The 13,589-nt window shown below is 42.7% G+C and overlaps 1 protein-coding gene across 3 annotated transcripts in view; it reads left to right on the top strand.

Annotated features, from left to right (window-relative positions):
- LOC139268457 (rho GTPase-activating protein 29-like) overlaps window positions 1-13,589 on the top strand; it is a 148,663-nt gene that overhangs the window by 37,256 nt on the left and 97,818 nt on the right. For 2 of the 3 annotated variants that reach the window (XM_070886631.1, XM_070886630.1), the window contains one exon: window positions 471-491. The exons of the other annotated variant lie outside the window; for it this stretch is intronic. In XM_070886631.1, coding sequence (XP_070742732.1) covers window positions 471-491 — 21 coding nt within the window. The remainder of the gene's footprint in view (window positions 1-470; window positions 492-13,589) is intronic. 3 annotated transcript variants of the gene reach the window in all.

The following is a 13,589-nucleotide window of genomic DNA, read 5'->3' as shown; positions in this document are numbered from 1 at the left end:
GGAGCAGCTCGGCATCGATGTGGAGCACCCGGGCTGCTCAGTCAACCCGACAGTTTGCCTGAATGACTTTGGACGCATACTAAACGATCGATTAAGATAACATCTCCTTGTCTCTTGCCCCTTCCTACCTTGCTCCCTTTTGTTAACTCACTTTCAGCTGCTCCTATTCCCTTTGCTGCCCTCACATCTCCGAATAATTCCCATGACTTTCGCATCAATCTCAGCCCTGTGCAGTGCATTTAATAATCACTCACATGTCTCCTCGATAAATGCTCCTCTGTGAAGCATCGATCCAACTCTTTCCACAAATCTATTGCCTGCTCACAAATCAATCTTAAACCAAATATTCCTTTTTTGCTGCTAAACCCAAGTTGTCCTTTACTGAGCTCCATGAATGATACTGTATTGTAGAGGTGTTAGCTCAATGAATGCCCAGGGCAGATGCTAAATCGTGTTCTTTTATTCTACAGGGAAAATCTTCAAAAGGGAAGGCAAGTTTCTTTCTCTGAACAACATTCATGAACCATTTGAGTTTTTATAACAATTTGCCACTTTTTAATCATCAATCTTTGGTGGCAGCTCACAATTTACCAGATTCATTGAATTGAATTTCCCAATTTGCCATGGTGGGATTTGAATTTTTAATCTTTGGGTTGCTAGTCAGCTACTATAACCCTATCACTACCATACCTTTTGAAAAATCCATGTACACAACATCCCCTACATTTATTTTACCAATGCATTATTTTCTCAAAGAACACCATATTAAATTTGTCACGTATGACTTGCCTTTTACAAATCCATGCTGGATGTCCTCTTTCTAGGTGAGTATTAATTTTATTATTTATTGCGGTCTCTGGATCTTACCCATTCATACCGGATTGCAAAACTGCTATAACTTTCTAATGTACTATTAAAATTAATTTGGAAAATAATTGGTATATTCAGTAGTTATTTTTGCCATTTGGTAATCTAATGTCCCATAGTGAATTGCGCAACATCCGTTCTCATTCCCTCTCTGAGCAGTTTCCTTTCCTTTTGTGGTGTAACTCATGGGTCGCTCATAAGGTCACAAAACTTGAATGTTGAAATTCCTTCCTCAATGTTTATGCAGAGTTCACCAACAGCTTGCTGTAAGGCAGTTGTTTTTCTTGCCCTATATGATGAGTTCTCATCTATGTCTGGGATAGGCAAGCCATTGAACACTGAGTGAGGTGAGGAAAGTTCTTGAAGTATTTATCTGCACAGCCTTCACAATATGAAATTGGATGCAGGTGGTATCCGTATCGTTAAACTATTTAAAAAAAAAAATCAAAGTAATGATTAAAAGTTGAGACATATACTGCAGCATCTTAATTTACACAGATTGTGCAATCTAGATACGTAGTTAAAATGGAGGGTGTGGCAGACTCTTTGGGCTGGATTTTCATCATTTTTTCGATTGTTTACCACCGAAAATACCACCGGTGGTAAATTCATTGCAGATTACCACCGAAATATTTTCATAATTCAGCACCGAAATCTCACCGGTGTTAAATTCATCAATGATTTACCACCGGTGATAAAAAAAAATACCACCAACCTTACATTTTTGCTGTTTTTATGACGTCATTAAGTGTGCAACACTGAAATACCACCGAAAATTACTACCAGAGGTAAATGAATCAATACCACATTTTTACCACTGGCCTAAAATACCACCAAGAAAAGTGCAGTCTTATCTGATTGAATCCAGTGCTACGGACACCATTTTAAAAAAAACAGAGCTGCAAAAAGGTAGGATACCTGGTTATTTGGAATGCATTTTGATTAAGTTTCTTGCACAATGAGTTATAATTCAGTAAAAGGGCCATTGGGAAAAAAGTAGAGTAGACAGAAACACCAATGGACCTGGATTAAATTTGAACTTGCAACAGGAAACAGTTCACTGAATGGACAAGTGTGTGGTTTAAGCTGCAGGCAATTATAGCACAATACAATAAGCTTGCTGCCTCAAATGATTTCTGATATGTGCAGAGACACTAATCTAACCTTCCTCTCAAGCCACAAAGCATTATTATCCTTTTGAAAGAGCAGCTAAATATGGTTATGCTTTCCAAAGCATCAACTCTTCTAACAGGAAGCATTTAATAACTAAGGACAATGGCAACAGTTTAAAAAAAAAAAATAGTAATATGCACATTGGTATTAAAGCTCGAGAAAATGGACTTTGATGCTTGCTGGACTACATACAATGCAGATTGATCAGGATGGTACCAGGATTGAGTGGTCTGAGTTACAAAGGAAAGGCTAGAGCAACTAGGGTTATATTCTTCCAAACTGATTAAGGGGAATGGAGGATTTGATAGACATGTTCAAAATGATAAAATAAATAGACAAGGTAAACAAAGATAATTACGACTGGTAGATAAATTGAAGATAAGGGGTCAAGGTCTCAAGAGAAGCACTAGGTGCAGAGAGGGCAATAAGAAAAACGTTTTCACACGCAATTATCAGAATGTGGAATGTTTTGCTGCAATCAATTATAGCTTTCAAGAAGATGCTGAAAATGATGAATATATAAAAGAGTTAGGGGGAAATTGCAGGAAAATTAGAATGTAAAATCAGTGTGAAAGGGGCTAAATGCAGGGAACATTAGGGCGGATTGCAAAAGTTTCTATAGGTATGTAAAGAGAAAAAGGTTGGTAAAGACAAACGTAGGTCCCCTGCAGTCAGAATCAGGGGAAGTCATAACGGGGAACAAAGAAATGGCAGACCAATTGAACAAGTACTTTGGTTCAGTATTCACTAAGGAGGACACAAACAACCTTCCGGATATAAAAGGGATCAGAGGGTCTAGTAAGGAGGAGGAACTGAGGGAAATCTTTATTAGTCGGGAAATTGTGTTGGGGAAATTGATGGGATTGAAGGCCGATAAATCCCCAGGGCCTGATGGACTGCATCCCAGAGTACTTAAGGAGGTGGCCTTGGAAATAGCGGATGCATTGACAGTCATTTTCCAACATTCCATTGACTCTGGAGCAGTTCCTATCGAGTGGAGGGTAGCCAATGTAACCCCACTTTTTAAAAAAGGAGGGAGAGAGAAAACATGGAATTATAGACCGGTCAGCCTGACCTCAGTAGTGGGTAAAATGATGGAATCAATTATTAAGGATGACATAGCAGCGCATTTGGAAAATGGTGACATGATAGGTCCAAGTCAGCATGGATTTGTGAAAGGGAAATCATGCTTGACAAATCTTCTGGAATTTTTTAAGGATGTTTCCAATAAAGTGGACAAAGGAGAACCAGTTGATGTGGTATATTTGGACTTTCAGAAGGCTTTCGACAAGGTCCCACACAAGAGATTAATGTGCAAAGTTAAAGCACATGGGATTGGGGGTAGTGTGCTGACGTGGATTGAGAACTGGTTGTCAGACAGGAAGCAAAGAGTAGGAGTAAATGGGTACTTTTCAGAATGGCAGGCAGTGACTAGTGGGGTACCGCAAGGTTCTGTGCTGGGGCCCCAGCTGTTTACATTGTACATTAATGATTTAGACGAGGGGATTAAATGTAGTATCTCCAAATTTGCGGATGACACTAAGTTGGGTGGCAGTGTGAGCTGCGAGGAGGATGCTATGAGGCTGCAGAGTGACTTGGATAGGTTAGGTGAGTGGGCAAATGCATGGCAGATGAAGTATAATGTGGATAAATGTGAGGTTATCCACTTTGGTGGTAAAAACAGAGAGACAGACTATTATCTGAATGGTGACAGATTAGGAAAAGGGAAGGTGCAAAGAGACCTGGGTGTCATGGTACATCAGTCATTGAAGGTTGGCATGCAGGTACAGCAGGCGGTTAAGAAAGCAAAAATGGCATGTTGGCCTTCATAGCGAGGTGATTTGAGTACAGGGGCAGGGAGGTGTTGCTACAGTTGTACAGGGCCTTGGTGAGGCCACACCTGGAGTATTGTGTACAGTTTTGATCTCCTAACTTGAGAAAGGACATTCTTGCTATTGAGGGAGTGCAGCGAAGATTCACCAGACTGATTCCCGGGATGGTGGGACTGACCTATCAAGAAAGACTGGATCAACTGGGCTTGTATTCACTGGAGTTCAGAAGAATGAGAGGGGACCTCATAGAAACGTTTAAAATTCTGACGGGTTTAGACAGGTTAGATGCAGGAAGAATGTTCCCGATGTTGGGGAAGTCCAGAACCAGGGGTCACAGTCTAAGGATAAGGGGTAAGCCATTTAGGACCGAGATGAGGAGAAACTTCTTCACCCAGAGAGTGGTGAACCTGTGATATTCTCCACCACAGAAAGTAGTTGAGGCCAATTCACTAAATATATTCAAAAGGGAGTTAGATGAAGTCCTTACTACTCGGGGATCAAGGGGTATGGTGAGAAAGCAGGAAGGGGGTACTGAAGTTTCATGTTCAGCCATGAACTCATTAAATAGCGGTGCAGGCTAGAAGGCTGAATGGCCTGCACCTGCACCTATTTTCTATGTTTCTAAATGCAGGCAAAAACGATTAAACGGTTTCCTCTTATGTGAAAACTTTCAATGCTTCTATCTGAGAGAATTGCCATAATCTAGAAGACAGTCTTAGCTGAAAAAGGAAGAAAAATAATAAAACATAAAGTTCATTGCAAGTGTTTACTATAGTTGCTGCACAGAAAACTGCAACTTATTTCTCTTTACATTATAGCAGTGACTACATTTCAAAAATACTTCATTGGTTGTGAAGTGCTTTCAGATGTCTTGTGAAATGCACTATATGAATGCAAGTTCTTTCTTTTCATTCATTTAATCCAGATCAATAGAAAACTTGTTCTTACAAATCCTAAAACTGTGGTACAAGCCAGCTATTCACTTCTACCTTCTTCAAACCCATACTGTGCAGTTACCAAATCATATTGACTCAATACGTTATTGTATTTTGTAGAAACCTCTAAACCAGTGGCACACCAGGATCTCTGGAGTCATATGCCATGCTATGGCAACATCCTCAATCAGTCTCCATCAGTTGTCAGCAAAATAGCTGATAAATAAGTTACCTGTTGTTTTCCAATTAAAAAGTAGCTTTGTTTCAATAAGGAACACACATGAAAGAACTGGCAGCAAGATCTGCTCGTATAATTAACAGACTGTCTGCATTTGACACTTCAGAAATGTGCATGACTTCTGTTAAAATGTTAACAGTGCTTGTAAGGGAATATACAAGCAGCTTGTAATGAAACAAAATTGGTCTTATCAGGGTTTAGAATTTATAGGTTTCCCTCTGATTGGATGCAGACAATTTGGCAACTTTTAACTTAAAAACTTCAAGGTTGACAATTGCAGAACTATATTGCTTTAAGAAAATATATACTAGCAGACCTGTGGTATTGCTTGTCTTGGTTTGGAGGATACGCTGTTTTGTAATGACAGCCCTCATCATGTTAGAGGTAAAAACTGTTTAATAAGGAGGAATAGTATACCATGTAATGCACTATGTATATACTAAATGTATTGAACTGCTATCATTATCATAGGCAGCCCCTAGAGTCGAGAATGACTTGCTTCCATGCCAATAAGTTCGCAGGTGTTTCAATGAAGGACCTAATATTCCAGGTCCCGAACTAAATCTTGAAGGGTGAAAGATGCCTGAGCGTGGATTTTTTTAACGTGTAGTGGCCGTTGCACACCAGCCACCACACGGGCTTGACCGAGCTTGGTCTTGGTCCTGGTCCAGTGGCAAGGATTATCCAAGACGACTGGAGACCAGCTCAGCTGCACGGACCTAGTGCGCACACATATCGCAGTGTGGGCTGGCCCGTGCTGCCCCTGGGCCCTCGCCTCTTCTGGGCCCCGAACTCATGCCTCTCCTGGGCCCCGATCAGGTCCCTCTACAATCTCTCGCCGCTCCTTCGCCCCGACCTTGCCGCTTCTGCAATACCTGCCCACGCTCCAATCAGCAACCTGGATCTTGGTGACGTCCAATCCAGTCACCCTCTTCGCTGTTCCCTGGAGTGATATGCCACTACGCTGTCCCTTCCGCTCCCCGGCCTGCTCCGATGGTGCTTGCAGGCTGGGGCTGCTCAGACTGCTGGGCCAGGCTGCCATGCTGCTCCTTCCACTCAGATGGTAGAGGAAAAGTAAGTATTGAACTGCTATATACAGAAGACAATTATACAAAAAGATGATCTGTATCACATTGCTCATTGCCAAAAAGAATCTCTCGGTGTAGTGGGGTGGGGTAGGATAGAAGTGACAGAGGTGAAAGCAGAAAAGGAGCACTTTGCTATTGATGGATTTGTTTTGGTATGTTATGCAGTTCATAGAAACATAGAAAATAGGTGCAGGAGTAGGCCATTCGGCCCTTCGAGCCTGCACCACCATTCAATAAGATCATGGCTGATCATTCCCTCAGCACCCCTTTCCTCCTTTCTCTCCATACCCCTTGATCCCCTTAGCCGTAAGGGCCATATCTAACTTCCTCTTGAATATATCCAATGAACTGCTATACATTGCTCGAGCTACCCATGTCCGTAACAAACATCTTAGATGCAGCTTGCGTCTTATCCACCATCACTGTGGTCGTTTCAAAACTGTGAACATTTATAAGCCACCAATTGAAACCTGGAAAAACAACCCACACCCATCTCTTTCTCACCCATCCACCTACATCTATAGTACATAGTGCATTACATGGTATAATATTCCTCCTTATTAAACAGTTTTAATGGCTAGCGTACAAACTGGGGTTACTCAATCCAATCGAGGGTAATCAGTTACAAAGTTGGGGGCCTAGTAATGACCTTGCCCTGATCCATGACCCTAAACAGCATGACCTTCTGCTCAGCAAGATGCGTCAAGACTACTCGCCTCATCTACTGGGTCACATCAATCACTCACAACTAGTATCATGCAGAGCGACCGAGACAAGGAGACAGAGAGGGAAAGAAAGACTTACATTTATATAGCATCTTTCACAACTTCAGGACTAGGGAAAGGGAGAGAGAGCGCATTAATAATTTACTAATTCATACTGCAGCTGGGTTAGAAATCTTTCTAACATTACATAATCTGGTCATTTATCAACTTCAGACAAGTAACATGGGAGGCACTTTAGTGTAGTCAGCTTTTGGGCTCATTACAAAATCTCAAACTCAACAGTGCAGCAGTTCTAAATGTATTTGCCACTCAATGCACATAATGGACTGTTACTGCAGGAATCTTGAGACCACATTTACTGAATGCAAGGTTAGTTGGTGGGGGGGGGGGGGCGGTGGGGTAGTGGTATAGAGAGACGGGGGGGGGGTGGGGGGCAGAATCGGAGGGGAGAGAGGTTCTTCCAATCCACAAGTCACAACACTGTCACTATTCACTTCAGATCCAATAAACTTGTTAACAATCTGCACACAATGCCCCATCTATGGCGGGGGGAGGGATCATGCACTTGCACTGGGGCAAAGGACTTCGGCTAGGGGGAGAGATGCTCTTGCGCTGGGGTAAGGGACTTCGGCTGACACTTGGTGGTTTCTGGAGAGATCTATCCACTGTGGCTTCTGGAAGTCAAAGTGGATCGAGTTACAATTTGCAAAGTCAGTGAAAACTTGGGCTGGGTGGTTCCAGTTACACATTCTTGTGAAACTTCAGTGTGTGGCTTATCCTCCAAAGGGACCAATCAGAGACAAGGTTGACCATTTTTATAGTACAAATCAATGTGTCCAATTTTTAACCTTATGAATACTTGGCACTCCTGGGTGCAGATACTTCTGAGGTGTGATGGCTTTGTAAGATGCGACATGACAAGACACGTGCAAGACTTAATTCTTTAAGTTTTGCCACATGAAACAAATAAAATTAGAAATAAAATGTAACTTAAACAGCATGGACACACACCATGTTGAGATAAGCTGCACAAATATATATGGCTAGACATGTATTATATATAGGCAGGTAGGTCAGCCAAGGCAGCTCACATACACTTCTTGGCAACTGATTACAAAGGGAATCCAAGTGATCATCACTCACAGAACAGTGTGCATTATGTCAGGGCTAGGAGAGTGCTTTAAATAAAAATAAAGTACAAAAAAAGGACTGGATTTTCATCATTTAGTCCTAGCACTGGTTTTCCAGTGGTATTTCGGTGCTATTTAAAAATCACGTTTTTTTAAACCACTTTCACTCAAGGCCGCTATTTTCATCAAATATGACCAGTGGCAGGGCTAACTGTATTGTTATTTTTGATCGTGCAATGGGTGGTATTTTTGCGGGTGGTAAAAATGGTGGTGTTGATGAATTTACCTCTGGTGGTAATTTTCAGTGGTATTTCGATGTTGGAGTCTTGACCGCAGGTAAAAGAAGTGCCGGGAGTGGGGGGGCTGATGTTTTATTGCTGTTTTTGTTCTTACTGTTGGTGTTGTAGTTCTTGTAGTTGTTCTTGTTGTTATAGCAAAAAAATTTAAATCGTTGGAAGTTAAAAAAATAATTTATTTATTGACTTTTACATTTTTCAAAGTTTACAGCATTTTATAAAATGTGGTTAAACCTAACCATTCTTGTACTGTGACTAACTTTTAGAAAATGAAGGGTAAAACTCAATGATAGAGTGGGCAGGAAAGATGAAATGTAACTCTCACTGTTCAAGCATAGCATTGATTTATGAGCTGATGTCCTCAAATTTTCTTAAATATCCTTAAAATGTCCTCCAATTTTCTCAAATAATCCACTAAAAGCCTCAAACAACCTTAAAATCTAACTCTGAACTCACATAAAGACGTCTGTCTAAAACTCAGCCTTCTCCCATGTGGAATGGATTACATAGAAAATAGGTGCAGGAGTAGGCCATTCGGCCCTTCTAGCCTGCACCGCCATTCAATGAATTCATGGCTGAACATGCAACTTCAGTACCCCATTCCTGCTTTCTCGCCATACCCCTTGATCCCCCTAGTAGTAAGGACTTCATCTAACTCCTTTTTGAATACATTTAGTGAATTGGCCTCAACAATTTTCTGTGGTAGAGAATTCCACAGGTTCACCACTCTCTGGGTGAAGAAGTTCCTCCTCATCTCGGTCCTAAATGGCTTACCTCTTATCCTTAGACTGTGTCCCCTGGTTCTGGACTTCCCCAACATTGGGAACATTCTTCCTGCATCTAACCTGTCTAACCCCGTCAGAATTTTAAACGTTTCTATGAGATCCCCTCTCATTCTTCTGAATTCCAGTGAATACAAGCCCAGTTGATCCAGTCTTTCTTGATAGGTCAGTCCCGCCATCCCGGGAATCAGTCTGGTGAACCTTCGCTGCACTCCCTCAATAGCAAGAATGTCCTTCCTCAGGTTAGGAGACCAAAACTGTACACAATACTCCAGGTGTGGCCTCACCAAGGCCCTGTACAACTGTAGCAACACCTCCCTGCCCCTGTACTCAAATCCCCTCGCTATGAAGGCCAACATGCCATTTGCTTTCTTAACCACCTGCTGTACCTGCATGCCAACCTTCAATGACTGATGTACCATGACACCCAGGTCTCTTTGCACCTCCCCTTTTCCTAATCTGTCACCATTCAGATAATAGTCTGTGTCTCTGTTTTTACCACCAAAGTGGATAACCTCACATTTATCCACATTATATGTCATCTGCCATGCATTTGCCCACTCACCTATCCAAGTCACTCTGCAGCCTCATAGCATCCTCCTCGCAGCTCACACTGCCACCCAACTTAGTGTCATCCGCAAATTTGGAGATACTACATTTAATCCCCTCGTCTAAATCATTAATGTACAGTGTAAACAGCTGGGGCCCCAGCACAAAACCTTGCGGTACCCCACTAGTCACTGCCTGCCATTCTGAAAAGTCCCTATTTACTCCTACTCTTTGCTTCCTGTCTGACAACCAGTTCTCAATCCACGTCAGCACACTACCCCCAATCCCATGTGCTTTAACTTTGCACATTAATCTCTTGTGTGGGACCTTGTCGAAAGCCTTCTGAAAGTCCAAATATACCACATCAACTGGTTCTCCCTTGTCCACTCTACTGGAAACATCCTCAAAAAATTCCAGAAGATTTGTCAAGCATGATTTCCCTTTCACAATCCATGCTGACTTGGATCTATCATGTCACCTTTTTCCAAATGCACTGCTATGACACCCTGAATAATTGATTCCATCATTTTACCCACTACCGATGTCAGGCTGACCGGTCTGTAATTCCGTTATCTCTCTCCTTTTTTAAAAAGTGGGGTTACATTGGCTACCCTCCACTCCATAGGAACTGCTCCAGAGTCAATGGAATGTTGGAAAATGACTGTCAATGCATCCAGTATTTCCAAGGCCACCTCCTTAAGTACTCTGGGATGCAGTCCATCAGGCCCTGGGGATTTATCGGCCTTCAATCCCATCAATTTCCCCAACACAATTTCCCGACTAATAAAGATTTCCCTCAGTTCCTCCTCCTTACTAGACCCTCCGACCCCTTTTATATCCGGAAGGTTGTTTGTGTACTCCTTAGTGAATACCGAACCAAAGTACTTGTTCAATTGGTCTGCCATTTCTTTGTTCCCCGTTATGACTTCCCCTGATTCTGACTGCAGTGGACCTACGTTTGTCTTTACTAACCTTTTTCTCTTTACATATCTATAGAAACTTTTGCAATCGTCTTAATGTTCCCTGCAAGCTTCTTCTCGTACTCCATTTTCCTGCCCTAATCAAACCCTTTGTCCTCCTCTGCTGAGTTCTAAATTTCTCCCAGTCCCCGGGTTCGCTGCTATTTCTGGCCAATTTGTATGCCACTTCCTTGGCTTTAATACTATCCCTGATTTCCCTTGATAGCCACGGTTGAGCCACCTTCCCTTTTTTATTTTTACGCCAGACAGGAATGTACAATTGTTGTAGTTCATCCATGCGGTCTCTAAATGTCTGCCATTGCCCATCCACAGTTAACCCCTTAAGTATCATTCGCCAATCTATCCTAGCCAATTCACGCCTCATACCTTCAAAGTTACCCTTCTTTAAGTTCTGGACCATGGTCTCTGAATTAACTGTTTCATTCTCCATCCTAATGCAGAATTCTACCATATTATGGTCACTCTTCCCCAAGGGGCCTCGCACAACGCGATTGCTAATTAATCCTCTCTCATTACACAACACCCAGTCTAAGATGGCCTCCCTCCTAGTTGGTTCCTCGACATATTAAAGCACATGGTATTGGGGGTAATGTATTGACGTGGATAGAGAACTGGTTGGCAGAAAGGAAGCAAAGAGTGAGGAATAAACGGGCCCTTTTCAGAATGGCAGGCAGTGACTAGTGGGGTGCCGCAAGGTTCAGTGCTGGGACCCCAGCTATTTACAATATACATTAATGATGTAGACGAAGGAATTGAATGTAATATCTCCAAGTTTGCAGATGACACTAAGCTGGGTGGCGGTGTGAGCTGTGAGGAGGATGCTAAGAGGCTGCAGGGTGACTTGGACAGTTTAGTTGAGTAGGCAAATTCATGGCAGATGCGGTATAATGTGGATAAATGTAAGGTTATCCACTTTGGTGGCAAAAACAGGAAGGCAGAATATTATCTGAATGGTGACAGATTAAGAAAAGGGGAGGTGCAACGAGACCTGGGTGTCATGGTATATCAGTCATTGAAAGTTGGCATGCAGGTACAGCAGGCGGTGAAGGCGGCAAATGGGATGTTGGCCTTCATAGCGAGAGGATTTGAGTATAGGGGCAGGGAGGTGTTACTGAAATTGTACAGGGCATTGGTGAGGTCACACCTTGAATATTGTGCACAGTTTTGGTCTCATAATCTGAGGAAGGACATTCTTGCTATTGAGGGAGTACAGCGAAGGTTCACCAGACTGATTCCCGGGATGGCAAGACTGACATATGAAGAAAGACTGGATCGACTAGGCTTTTATTCACTGGAATTTAGAAGAATGAGAGGGGATCTCATAGAAACATATAAAATTCTGACGGGATTGGACAGGTTAGATGCAGGAAGAATGTTCCCGATATTGAGGAAGTCCAGAACCAGGGGTCACAGTCTAAAGATAAGAGGTAAGCCATTTAGGACCGAGATGAGGAGTAATTTCTTCACTTAGAGAATTGTGAACCTGTGGAATTCTCTACCACAGAAAGTTGTTGAGGCCAGTTCGTTAGATATATTCAAGAGGTAATTAGATGTGGCCCTTACGGATAAAGGGATCAAGGGGTATGGAGAGAAAGCAGGAATGGGGTACTGAAGTTGCATGATCAGCCATAATCAATATTGAATGGCGGTGCAGGCTCGAAGGGCCGAATGGCCTACTCCTGCACCTATTTTCTATGTCTATGTTTCTATGTTTTAACAACAACATACATTTATTTAGCACCTTTAGTGTAGCAAATTGTCCCGATAGGCTTCATAGAGATATAATCCCAAAAAATGGACTGCGTGCCAAAAGAGATATTAGATGGGCTGATCAAGAGCTTGGTCAGTGGTGGGTTTTAATAACGGTCTTAAAGAAGGTGAGAGAGGGGGTTGGCGGGGTGGAGAGGCAGAGGGGTTTAATGATGAGTGGCTGAAGGCACAGCTTCCAATGGTGGAACAAATGAAGGTGAGTGGGGGGTGGGGGGAAGCTAATGTACAAGAGGCCAGAATCAGAGAAATGCAGGGCTGGAGGAGATTGCAGAAATGTGAAGGGGCGGGGACATGAAAGGATTTAACCACGAGGATGACATTTTTACATTTGAGGCGATGGGAGACTGAGAGCCTACGTGGTTAATCAAGGACTAAGGTGATGGGTGAGCAGACTTGTTGCAAGATAGGATATGGGCAGTAGAATTTTGGATGAGATTAAGTTTACGGAAGGTGGATAATGGAAGGGTTGCCAGGAAAACATTGGAATAGTTGAGTCTGGAGGTGGTGGCAGAGGCATGGATCATGGTTTCAGCAGCAGATGTGCTGAATTAGGGGCACAGGTGGGTGATGTCATGGAGGTGGAAGTATTAGGTCTTTGAGGTGGCGAAGATACAGGGTTGAAAGCTCAGCTCGGGGTCGATTAGGACACCAAGGTTGTGAATAATTTGGATGAATCTGAAAGAGTATCGGGAAGGAGGGTATGGATTTAGTGACATGGGTACAGAATTTGTGGCTGGGGCAAATGACGGCTCCAGTTTTCCCAACGACTAACTGTTGGGGAAATAGGGTACAGTAGCATAGTGGTTATGTTACTTGACTAGTAATTCAGAGGCCTGGACTAATGATCCAGAGACGAGAGTTCAAATCCCACTACAGCAGCTAAGGATTTTAAATTCAGTTAATTAAATAAATTGCTAATAAATAAAAAGCTAGCATTGGTAATGGTGACCATGAAACTACCGGATTGTCATAAAACTCATGCCCTTTAGGGAAGGAAATCTGCCGTCTTTACCCGATCTGGCCTCTTGACCCACAGCAATATGATTGACTCTTAACTGCCCTCTGAAATGGCCCAGCAAGCCACTCCGTTGTAACCACCCACTACAAAAAAAGAATATGAATAAAACCGGATGGACCATCCAGCATCGACCTAGGTCCTAGACTCCTCCATCACCATCCCTCGGTATGTTCTGTCCCACTGGCAGGACAGACCCACCAAAGATG

Source organism: Pristiophorus japonicus, chromosome 8 (genome assembly GCF_044704955.1).
Source record: "Pristiophorus japonicus isolate sPriJap1 chromosome 8, sPriJap1.hap1, whole genome shotgun sequence".
NCBI lineage: Eukaryota > Metazoa > Chordata > Chondrichthyes > Pristiophoridae > Pristiophorus > Pristiophorus japonicus.
Note: the sequence above shows the minus strand (reverse complement) of the source record. Positions and strands in the feature narration are given on the sequence as shown.